We start from the raw sequence: 11,236 nt of genomic DNA, 5'->3' as shown, positions 1-11,236 counted from the left end.
TATGTTACACTCCAATATCTGTGTTATGGTTTGCAAGGGCTATTTATACACACAAAAAAATCACACTCTGCTAGCCTGATAGTAGTCTAACCATAAGCAAGTAGTAAATACAATAATAGTCGTGTAATTCCACATCAAAATAGAACAAATAAGGCAGCAGACTTGGTTGCCACTGGCTTTGCATTGACTTCAACAGGTGTTGGAGCACATTTGAGCCACAGAAGACACAAAATCAGGTATCAAAACACACAGAAGGAAGAGCGATGCTACAGCCTTCAGGGTAACGGCTGAAATATCAGATCTATCTGTCAGGCCAAATCTGTTGCTGTCAATGAACTTCCACTGGTCTCGGAGGAAGCTGGTGTGTTCGTGTTGTGTGAATGTGCTCAAACAGGTTGGCATCGTGATTTCATTGACATGAGCTGGTGATGCTACCCGTAACTGATAGACAGCAGAGTACAAAATAATTGGTCTCATCACCCTAAACGAACACCAGTGAAACGTTTGTACTTTCACTCTCACCCACACAGTGATGTATCTCACTTATGCCACATGCCAGTATCTCTTCACTAATTGCCAACTTAAAAAACCTGAGGTAATGGAGTTTTAATCCCTTTGTCTACTGCATGTTTGGAAGTTGGAATCTATAATCTAGGGGCTGATCAACGACATAAAAAGTTTGCTTTTAAGTAGCTTTTTGATGCAGGGTTTTAGGGCTCATTTCACTTGCATGCTTTGAAATTCCACCTCTCAAACAGCACGGAGGCGTGAGTTCACCCCAGTTTGCCAGGTACTGCCTCTTAAGCCTGTTGCTGTCTGTGAATTTAAGCAGTGAGCAAACTCAAGGTCCCGCAGGTTCCAAGCCAGGCAGGGGCTCCTCACCTTTTCGGGGGCACAAGCAAACAAACTTTCTGAGCACTCTTAAGGTGACTATGTGAACGCTGCTCTCTTGTGTTTTTAAAAAGCATCTTGGAGAAAAAAAAACGGTTGGTAGACTGGAAGGCAGCTGCGGTGCGGTCCCGGAGAGGTTTTGCGTTTGTCCCTTCAAGCAGCCTTTGCACCTCCAGGCGGGTGTCAGAAGGAGGGAGCGTGTGCTCCGCGCTCCCACCGTGCCACGGCGGCTCCTGGCTCTCGGCGGCAGCCCAGGAGCAGGGACAATCCTTGTCCTGATGCTCCCCCATCTGACAATTTCTGGGTGTCTCCCTTCGCACAGCCCTGCTCTCCGGCAATTATTTCCATCGAGTTTTACGATTCTTGCCTGCGCCGCGATGCCGGGAGCGCTCGGGGAAGAGGCAACCGCGGCACGGCGGGGATGCGCCCGGCTCTCCGCACCCGTGGAGCCGCTCGGCGCTGCGGGAGCCCCCGCGTCTTCCGCGGCTGCGGGCGGGGCGGTGCGCGGACGCGGGGCGGTGCGCGGGCGCCCCGAGGGGGCGGTGCGCGGGCGGGGGGCGGTGCCGGCGCTCGGCGCTGACAGCCACATGCCGCCCTGCCTGAAAAGGCTGCGAGGCGCCGGCGGGGAGGGAGAGGAGGCGCAGACGGCGCCCCAGCCCGCACTGCCACCGCCGCGCCCCGGGGGATGCCGAGGCGCCGGCCCCGCGGGTCGCCCTAGGGGAGAGGCGCTCCGCCCGCACCGTCCGCCCCGCAGCCCCGACCTGGGGGAGGCCGCTGCCCCCCGCTGAGCCCCGCCGGAGCCGCTCGCGAGTGGGGCGCCCACGCGGGGCGAAGCCCGGCCCCGCAGCCGCGGGTGGTTGGTTTTTTTTGCTTCTTTTTAATTTCTTCCGAAGGATGGATACGTTTCTTCTCGCGTGGGGATTTCTAGGGCTGTGCTTGCCCGGCTCCGGAGGCACGGCGGAGACAGGTAAGGCGTTCCCCGGGGCGGGGAGCCCTTCCCGCCTGCCCAACTTTGGGGTGCCCCGGCGCACGCACTGAGGCTTTGCCCGGCTTCGGGCATCGCGTAGGGAATAAAAGAGGGATCGGCGGCACCGCGCAGCTTTCGCATTACGGGATCTGGCGTGTGGCGGGGCGGGGATGGCGCAGCCCCCCGGCAAAGCGGGCAGCGGGTATAGCCGCGCAGCTCCCATCGCCCGGCGTGAAGGGGCGAGAGGACGGAGCCGCGTTGGAAAGTTTCGTGCCGGTTGTTGATGGGGGCACGGTGAAGGGTAGGGACCAGCCGCATCCTGGGCACCCGCCTCCGGATACCCGCGGCCCCGTGCCCGGTTGCAACCTCGGGAAACTTTCGGTGGGCAATGAACATCCTCTGGCGGGGAACGGGCAGCCGTGCAGGGCGCCGCTGGGAGCTGGCGAGGCGGGCGGCAGCACCCGCATGTTGGAGACACCCTCCGGGAAAGCCCACGGTACGCGCCGGGGCGTCCCGGGAGAACTCGCAGGTTTTGGGGTGCGAGTGTGTTTTTCTGGTCTTTGCTTAAGAGCTAGGCTGGGCTGTCAGGAGGCGCTGGGTGCTGGCATGGCTTCGTCTTGTGGACAGGAGAGGGGCAAGGGCGGGCTGAGGCTGGGCCCTGTGCTCCCCAGCCACTGGCCTCTCTAATGGGGACAGCAGGGTCCCCATCTGAAGCAGTCACTGGAGGAAAAGGATATACCTCACCCAGCCGTCACCGCTCTCTTGGGGCTCCTTTTGCGGTCAGGAGCTCCCCAGGAGGACGGTGGTACCAAGCCAGCAGCTGCTGAGCCGAGGGTTTCCCTCCCATTAGTCGGGCCTGGGGACATTTATCATGGGGACAGAGGGTCTTGAGCCACGGACTGGCCCAGGCAGCATTAGGCAGCAAGGCGTGATGTGCGTGCATCGGTCCCCGCCGTTCCCCCTGCCCCGGAGCCACATGGCCACCGGCTCCCCTTAGAAAGGGAAGTGGGAGAGTCTCTGCCGCCTGAGAAAGTCCATCTTTTTTGCAGCAGTGAAGCACGCACGTTCCCGGCAAACATGCTCTATGTACATTCAGTTGCCGGTGGGCATCGCCTCCTTCCTTATGATTATAAAGAAAAAAATCCCATCTTTTGTTCGCATAGGAAAACAAATGAGTAAGCACTCGATGGGGTGAGGAGAAAGGGCGAAGTCCTGCCGAGTGCAACAGTCTTTTCAGATGGTCCCTGATACGGACGCAGTGTCTCCTCCTCTGGAGTGGGTGTTGTGGAGAGGCATTTCGGGCTGTAACCTGAGGGTGCGCTGGCCAGGGCTGCGATCCCTCCGGCTGCCTGTGCCTTTGTGTCTCCCTCCTTCCCCCCTTGAGTGGGCTTAGGGTCCGGAGTTTTAGCTGGGAAGGGGTTTGTGAGCCAACTGTGTCTCCGAGGCCGTTCAGTCGCCGTAAGAAACGTTTATTTGAACGTGGGGTTTTCCCGGCTAAGCGGAGCATCACATGGTGTTGGATCCAGCAAGGAAGTTTCTCCCTGCGGCTGACACCAGCGGCTGTTTGCTGAGACGTTGTTGTGCTGCAAACTCGGTCAAATGACTTTATAGCTAGCCCAGCGACTAAAGGTATGGGGTAATGGGATGTGAAGCTCGATCAGGCTATGCTCAGCTTCAGTAAATTAGCCAGCCTAGTAAGAAAAAACATGCCAGAGGTAGATGGATTTATGTTTCAGTCTGGTGTATCTGAAAGCCTTCCCCTATTATGAAAGTCCCTCTTAAGGTTCCCTAAGGGAGGTTAGTAGAGAGGGGAGATGTATTTAATAGACAATAATATGATAATACACATGGAAAAAGTGCTCGTGCAATATTTCTACAGTAAGAGATAAACAGCGCAGCTGCCAATTTGTATGTAGCCAAGCAAACCCTGAGATAACCATGGAGGGGAGTGGGTGGGAGACCCTGGAAGATAAATCTGAAGGCTGGATGACTGTGTGTTTTTCATCTTCCCGTAAAAAGCAATCAAGTAAGAAAGTAACAGATTTGAGTGACCCAAGTACTGAGCTGTTCAGATGATGTTTATGCATCTCCGAGCAAAGCTCACTCTCCAAGCCCTCCAAATAGTTTGCTTAAAAGCTAGTATTTTTAGTAATGACTTGGGAGATGTAGCAAGGTGGGGAGTGGGACCAAAACAAATTGCTGCCAAGCAGGCACACGCTGCACACATACAAACATGAACACACACACCCACGCAAGTGTTGAGTGTAATGCCTTTTGCCCGTTGTGCTGTTAACTCATCTCTTACTGGGAACAAAAGCTTTTTTAGTCTAGGAACCAGACAGTTGTCAGGAGCACCTCTGAGAATGACTGATCCAAGCTCAGTGGGGGGCTCTGACCCAGGTTAGGATGCTGCATTTTGTTTTCCTAACTTTCTTGCCACAGAAAAATCATGGTGTGTGGTGTCCGGAGAGACAGGCAGGCATATGGATACCAGGGGGCTCTAGAGGTGCTTCCCATCTCCCTGCCCTGTTCCTTCTCTCCGCCGGCCCCCTTCCCAGTATTTACTCTGTATTTGGTACCTCGTGCGTGGCTGAGAAGGTTAAAATGGGAAAGCAATGTGCTTTGCTGGGCTGGAGAAGGCAGTGCTCCGCATCCCAGCAGCGTGCTGCGCTGGGCAGGCGGGTGCGTTGGTTTCCTAGCAGAAACCTCCCGTGCTACCAGGCTACAGGACATGGTGGCCTTGTATCGCAGATAGCCGGAGAGGAGAAAGCATCCTTCGCGGGGTTTAGGAAGCTGTCAGGTTCAGATAAGGCTGGGATCTTATCCTGTGGGACCCCCTGTTGTATTAATAAGGAAAAATTAATTTTTAAGCACTGGGATTGCTGCCAAATTATATGACCTCTGACAGACCAGCTGCGCTAGGAAAAATAAATCGTCTATATCAGAGACCCGTGATCGTCTCTGAAATTGAAAAAGTGGGTGTTTAGCTGCAATGGTGGGGGCAGATTGCAGCAGCCTGAGAGCAAACTGGAAGCTGCTAAACTTGCTCTCCATTGTGCGGTGAAGTCACCGCCACCGTGTCCCTATGGGGTCTTGGGAATACAGTTGTCTGATCCGGGAAGTGTGGAGGGCTGATGTGCCTGCACACACCCAAGCTGGGGCTGACGGTGCGGGCAGAAGCGGGGTGTGAGCATTTCCAGTTCTACCCTCAATCTGCACCAGACCTTTGACACATTTCTAATTATAATCCACACACAGACAAAAAGGTAGCTGGGCTATTTTCGAAATCCCTGTCTACACCCTGGTGGAAACCGCAATACTAGCAACAACATAAATCAGGGCTGTTGCTAGCAGTGTTGCACACGGCTTAGCACTACAGTAGCATGGTTTTAATCATACTTGGAATCAAAGGGTCAGTCTCTCCCTGCCTGAGCCAAATCACAATCTCAGAAGCCCGAATCCTGAGCCAGGCTTGATGCCTGCGCAGTTAAAAGACACAAGCGCAGACACGGAGGAGAGGTTTGTCAGCACGAGGTCGGCAGGCACGGGGCCAAACACTCGAAATCACAACTCGGCTCTGTAACCCTTTATGTGTGCAAGTGATGCCCGCGGATCGCGTGCGGAAGGACAGCCAGGGTGATGCTGGGGGGATGGGGCCCTGACTGCAGCCTTGGTGAGGCAGCCACTTCCCAAACGGGTTGGGGAAAGGGGTACGAGCCGTGAGTTGACATGCAGAATAGCTCCGAGTGATACCCACAGGGATGGATGGCTGCAGAGACTTTCTGGCTGAATGCTTCTCCCCCTCTCTTCATACTTGATGGGTCAAAGAAAATGGGCCCCAGAGATGAAGTGCTGGGCTCCGGGTCTTTGAAACCTGCCCTGATTTCTCCCCGTGCATTTGAGACAAAGGCCAGGCATCTGCCCCAGCTGTTGTGGTGGGTCACCCCTGGCTGTGAAGTGCTGTCTGTGTGGGGCTTGGATGCCTGCCTTTCTCTACATCCCTCCTAGGAAGACAGTGAAGCCTAAAGGACATTGTCCTTTCACTCTGCTTACGTTTTGTTGAAGGGCTCCTTTGGACTCTGTTTTTTAGGGGATGCCTGTGGGGAGAGGAGGGAGGAAATCCCCAGAACCTCGTGTATGTAGCCACATACGCGCACGCTTACTATCTCCCTGACTCCTCATCTCTCATCACAAGCACACAAACCTTTACCTTTTCTCCTACATACAGAGCACCTGCAGTGCTCACCACCTTGCTGCCTGCCATGCACACACTCCTGCATCCTCCTCCTGAGCAGGGGGTGTTGCGGGATTCGGAGATGCTCTGCCAGCCACTTTGGGAAGAGACAGCAATAAATGCCATTGCCCAGTGGGGAAAGGCAGGATTCTGTTTCAGAGCGGACCCTGACAGATGGGCTCAAAAGGTGTGAGAAAGCTGGGAGGGTGCAGGGAGAGATGAGAGACGAGAGAGGCTTTTTTTTTTTCTTCTTGGAATTGTCATAATAACAATACTAATTAGTATTTCAGAGGCATTGAACACCTTTCAACAAGCCTGAAGCTCTTTAGAGAGGAATCCTAGGTGAATCCATGGCTCTTTCTTTAATGTGTGGAGTTAGAAATATCTCTTGCTTTTTCTCCGTGGCCCTCAAACCAGCCTGTTACTGATAGCATTCACGGGGGTGTTACAGCAAATTGTTTCATCCCCAATGTAGTCTATAGGTAGGGCAGCAGGCTGTCATGCAGGAAGCCTCTGCTTTATTTCTGCCTCTGCTCTGAGCCTCCAAGCTTCCCTGAGTCTCTGTTTCCCTGGCTGCAGCACTGGGGAGGTTTCCTCCGAAACCGCCCGATCTGCAGCTCGGAGGTCTCCTGAAGCTGCCACCTATTCCTGGGAGATGGCAGTGTGTTTCTGCGAGACTTCAAACCCTTGGGAGCCTAACACAGAGGCAGGAGAAGCAGGTGTGATTCCTGCGAGTTCAATACGCAATTATCCCCCTCCCTCGCACGTGCACACGCACGCTCACGCAGTCTCTCAAATGATTACCGGAGTAGCCAGGAGTTGTAATCCCAGACCTACCGATTACACTTGCAGGCAAGCCGGGAGAATTGTGTACACGCATATCTATAAAAAGGCTGACACTATTAAGCCAGTTGCTCTATTGGAATTACATTTGCCTGTGATATAAGATGACAAATAACAAAGTTAGTGGAGGTGGCACCATGTAAAACTAGGATATAAAATCTCATCAAATATACAAGGTGGGAGGGGGTAGAACCACCAAGACGCCAACATTTAAATGTCAAGGTGGTACACTTGAGTCAAGTGGTACAAAGTGATGCCAGCCCCTGGAAGATGGCTATCCAGAACTGCAGGGATGGAAATCAGCTGAGCTCCAGTGGTTTCAAAGCAAATTACCTGGATTTGCATGCAGGAATTAGCCCTCTCATTTTCTGCAGTGAGGCTTGAGTAGGTCTCTATTTCAGGTTTTCACTTAATTCTTCTGTGCATTACCATGGCAAAGAAAGTGCAAGTATCAGAAGTCTCCAAATCCTCTCCTCTCTCTTCCTCCTCCAAGACTCCCTTCTTATTTAAAAATAATTTAAAACGATCTCTTTTTGCAAAGGCTCACAGCTCAAATGTTCCATTTGCTGAGCTTCCCGGCATTCCCCTCTCACTGCTGTCCAGCACTATAAAGTGAATATATTGCATCCCTCCCCAGTTGCCTTAGGAAGTGGTCAAACGGCTGCATTCCTCAGCTGATGGATTGGCGCGTTCCTTTCTTGCTTAAGCCCAGGCAGTGTTTTTATGAGCCTGTCTCATGACACTTTGAATCAAACAAAATCCTAGTTCAGTCCTAGCAGTCTTTAAATTCTGCTTTGATGTACCTCTATTTTTAAGTCAAATTTTAGTTAAACTGGTAGAGGCCCTTGAAATGTTCAGGGGGCTTTCCCTGGTTGTGTGAAATCCCAAGATGAGCGTGCGGGTACCACTCAGGGGTGAAATGTGCCTGTTAAGTGCTTTGTGTTGTTTGGGTGTGTTTGTCCATTAATTTGCTCAGGAAGCCTTTGAAGTTTTATCTTGCAATCCAAAGCAAACATGCTTCTGCTAAAATGATCTGTGCTACTGGGGATAAAATATCTAATCTTATTAGCTTCCTCTGCACTATGTCTCTCTCCTCGGCCAGTGGCTAAGCTGTATCAGTTAAATCCAAGGGTTCACATTTGTGTTCCTGCCATACGGTTTGGGATGAAAGCCCATCCATGAAAGCCCAGGGAATAAGGCAGGATGAATGTTAATGGTGATGAATCCTCAGCACAAGAGATCTGTTTGTCCCCTCCAAACCTGTGTTTGACAAAGTGCTTGGGTGCACGTGGACCTTGAAAAACTTTGCTTCTTGGAGAGCTGTTTGGCTCTAACGGGACTGAAGCACAGGGTTTACTGTACAAGGGCTTGTGCCAAGCTCAGCAGCTCCGAGAGCAGTGGGTTGTGCGAAGAGAATGCCTTAGATTTTTGTATACATCCCTGAATTACATCCCCAAAGTAAACTGAACCCAGCAGACCAAAACACACGATCGTTTTCTGCCCGTGCTACAAGTGCCGAGAGGCTGTAGTATGTGTGTTTGTTGTGAAACGGGCCTCTCTGGTGATGATTATTTTTGTTACAGGCAGAGTTGGCTTTAGTTTCTGTGTTGAAGATCCAACAATAACAGCGAGCCCTGCTCCCCTGGGGTGAGGGAAATCCAGAGGGGTTTAATCGGCAGGAAATTCAAGTAGGAGAATGCTCTGCACCCGGCTGAAGGCTTCAGCATGTGCTGATGAGCTGCAGAGCTGAAAAACCCCAAGTGTGAGTGAGGTTCCCGGCTGGCTGTTATTTTCAGGCCCTCCCCAAGGGATGACTGCTCATTGCAGCCTGAGGGAGGGAGGCTTCATCAGCCTGGATGTCTCCAGCAGGTCAGGGCAGGGAAAATGGCGATTTCCCATCCTGAACGCAGCCTGCTCCAACACCGCCGACCTCCGTAGCCTCCGCTGAGAAGCCCGGCTGCTCTCCTGTGTCCTCGCCATGGGCACCCGCTCCACTGGCCCCTGCACCGTGCAGGCTGGCAGAGGCCCCAGCAGTTTGCTTTCGATGCCTGCGTTTTGCTTACTGAGCAACGGGATGTCCCACACACCTGGCAGACTTGGCTTATACTTCAGAATTTAATTTTCATTTTATTAAGTGAATTCAGGGCTGGCAAAAGCTGCCAGAGCCCATTGGCTGCAAAGCACATCTTGCTTCCAAAGCATGCAGCCTATGCAGTAGCCATGCCACTCACCTTTTTTCTTTTTTTAAAAAAATGCAATGCATCAGTTTGAAAGGACACATTTATGTAGCAGCTTGACCCCCTACTGTGTACAAAACATGCCTGATTTTATACAGAAAGCCAGTGCTTGGCATGTCTGCTGAAGCAAACACTTTGCCTGTCAGTGGGTACAGTGATAGATTTTTGTTGTTGTTGCAGAAGTTTATCTGCTAGGTACCGGTGAATCGATAAAGAAAAAGCCCAACAGAACAATTACAAAGATATTAAAGTCCTTTTGCTGCTTCAGATAACTCTAAGAAACCCCTGTTTCCCTGCTATGCTCTTGCCCACCATGTGGCCTGGTGCTGTGCATGGACAAGGCAGCACTGTACAGAAGTAGCCCCCTTCATTTCTCTTGACCTTCTTGGGGAGAAAAGAATGAGAGGACAAAATCTGTTCCTCTGAGGGACGCAGATAAGGTTTTCTACAGGTGGAAGACTTCCTCTGCTGCAGAAAGATAGGGAAGATTTCCTGGTGGTATCCGGACACCAGAGGGATGTGGCTGGTGCTCCTGGCTGCTCAGCGGTTTTGCCTGCGTGTCTAATTTTGCTCCAGAGACCACAACCGCAGAGTACTGAAGCAGGCTGTCCTCACCTGAAATCAGGATCAAGCCCAAGGATTCCCTTAGCTCTGTCTCAATGGCCTCGCAGGGCAAGGGAGAAGTTTTAAGATCAGGGTAAAGCTGGGTTTGTGCTCCCAAGTTCATTTGTCAGAGAAGAGCTGGAGCAAACTGGAGCCTAACGCCTCTGTTCACATCGCAGTTCCCCTCCAACTGGTTGAGTTGCAATGGCTCACGGAGTATTCGTAGTGTGTGGTGTGAGTAAGGGGCTAGCAACTTCTGAGTGGTGGGTGATGTTGGTGGTATCAGCCTAGCGGGTAGCATGTGTGTGAAAGCTGGAGAGACAGGGAGGGAATGACGAGGTGCGGAAGGATTGACTGTATTTTCATTGCTTCGAGACTTTGCCCTTTCCAAGAAAAATAATCTGCAGCTTGAATATTTCTCTTTGCTGGAGGGGGTGGACATGTGTGCAAACGAGGTGTGAATTTTTATGAGAAGGTGTGAAAGTGTGTACATGAGTGAAGTGTGAATTACACATCTATTTGTACGTTGATGTCAACAAGTCAGTGAATTTCTTCCTTCCACGTGAATGTCTCTTTCTTTCTCTCTCTCCTCCAAAACCCACATAGACACGTGTGTGGGCAAATATGCCTTGCTGAGAGAAGAGATTTGTGCAAGAACGTAGGTTTGTAAATGTTTGTGTGTTGAGCAAGCTCTCCTATGGAACAAAACCAGATGTTTTTTGGTATTCTCAGCTTTTCTGTGGCGGCGTTGCGATTTTTCCACTCGTATTTTTCAGGATACTTACAGGATTATTTTAAGAAGAAAGGGAAGGCTGCAGAGATGCCTTTGGGTGTGTGAGAGAAAAGTTATTGTGAAGAATGAATACGTTAGAGGCCATGAAAAATACGGGGGAAACTGAGACAGTGCTTTTTCACGGCAAAGGAAGCCTCGCTCCGCCACGACGGGCCCTGCTGTTGCTCTTGTCCCATACAAGGCACGTGCATTTTCTGCGGGCAGCGTGCAGGCAGCAGGTTGTTTATTCAAAGTGTTTTTTCCAGGAAGCATTGCTGCCCAGGGGTCCCGCCTGGCTCCTGCTGCTGGCGAGGGGAGGGCAGCGTGAACCGCGGGCTGGGATGTCCCACCGAGAGCCAGCAGACTTGTGACAGCCTGGCAGGGGTCACCCCTGGGACCTGATGGACCCTATGGCTGGGTTTTGGCTGTTTTGCTGTGTGTGAGGAGGCAGTGATGTCTTCCGGGGGCAGCTGTGGTGGTGGCAGGGGAGGGGGACAGCCAGAGGGACACAATAGAGGCCCTGTGGAGAAAGGGACTTTGCTGGGGTTTGTAGCGCGTTATCAATTGACCCTGTGATGCAGATTTTCCTCCCAGCAAGTAATGCAATAATAAATCTGATTTGCAGCGTTCATGAGATTAAATGTTTTTTTTTGAAGATGAAATCACCCTCCAGGGCCTGCTCTAACCCG

The 11,236-nt window shown here is 52.0% G+C and overlaps 1 protein-coding gene across 6 annotated transcripts in view; it reads left to right on the top strand.

Moving 5' to 3' along the window:
- Positions 1-1,594: 1,594 nt before the first annotated feature.
- NRP2 (neuropilin 2) overlaps positions 1,595-11,236 on the top strand; it is an 82,209-nt gene continuing 72,567 nt past the window's right edge. For all 6 annotated transcript variants that reach the window (XM_065069457.1, XM_065069455.1, XM_065069456.1 and 3 more), the window contains exon 1: positions 1,595-1,858. In XM_065069457.1, the coding sequence (XP_064925529.1) occupies positions 1,786-1,858 (73 nt within the window). In that variant the 5' untranslated portion in view covers positions 1,595-1,785. The remainder of the gene's footprint in view (positions 1,859-11,236) is intronic.

The sequence above is a fragment of the Columba livia genome, chromosome 7 (genome assembly GCF_036013475.1).
Source record: "Columba livia isolate bColLiv1 breed racing homer chromosome 7, bColLiv1.pat.W.v2, whole genome shotgun sequence".
Lineage (NCBI taxonomy): Eukaryota > Metazoa > Chordata > Aves > Columbiformes > Columbidae > Columba > Columba livia.
Note: the sequence above shows the minus strand (reverse complement) of the source record. Positions and strands in the feature narration are given on the sequence as shown.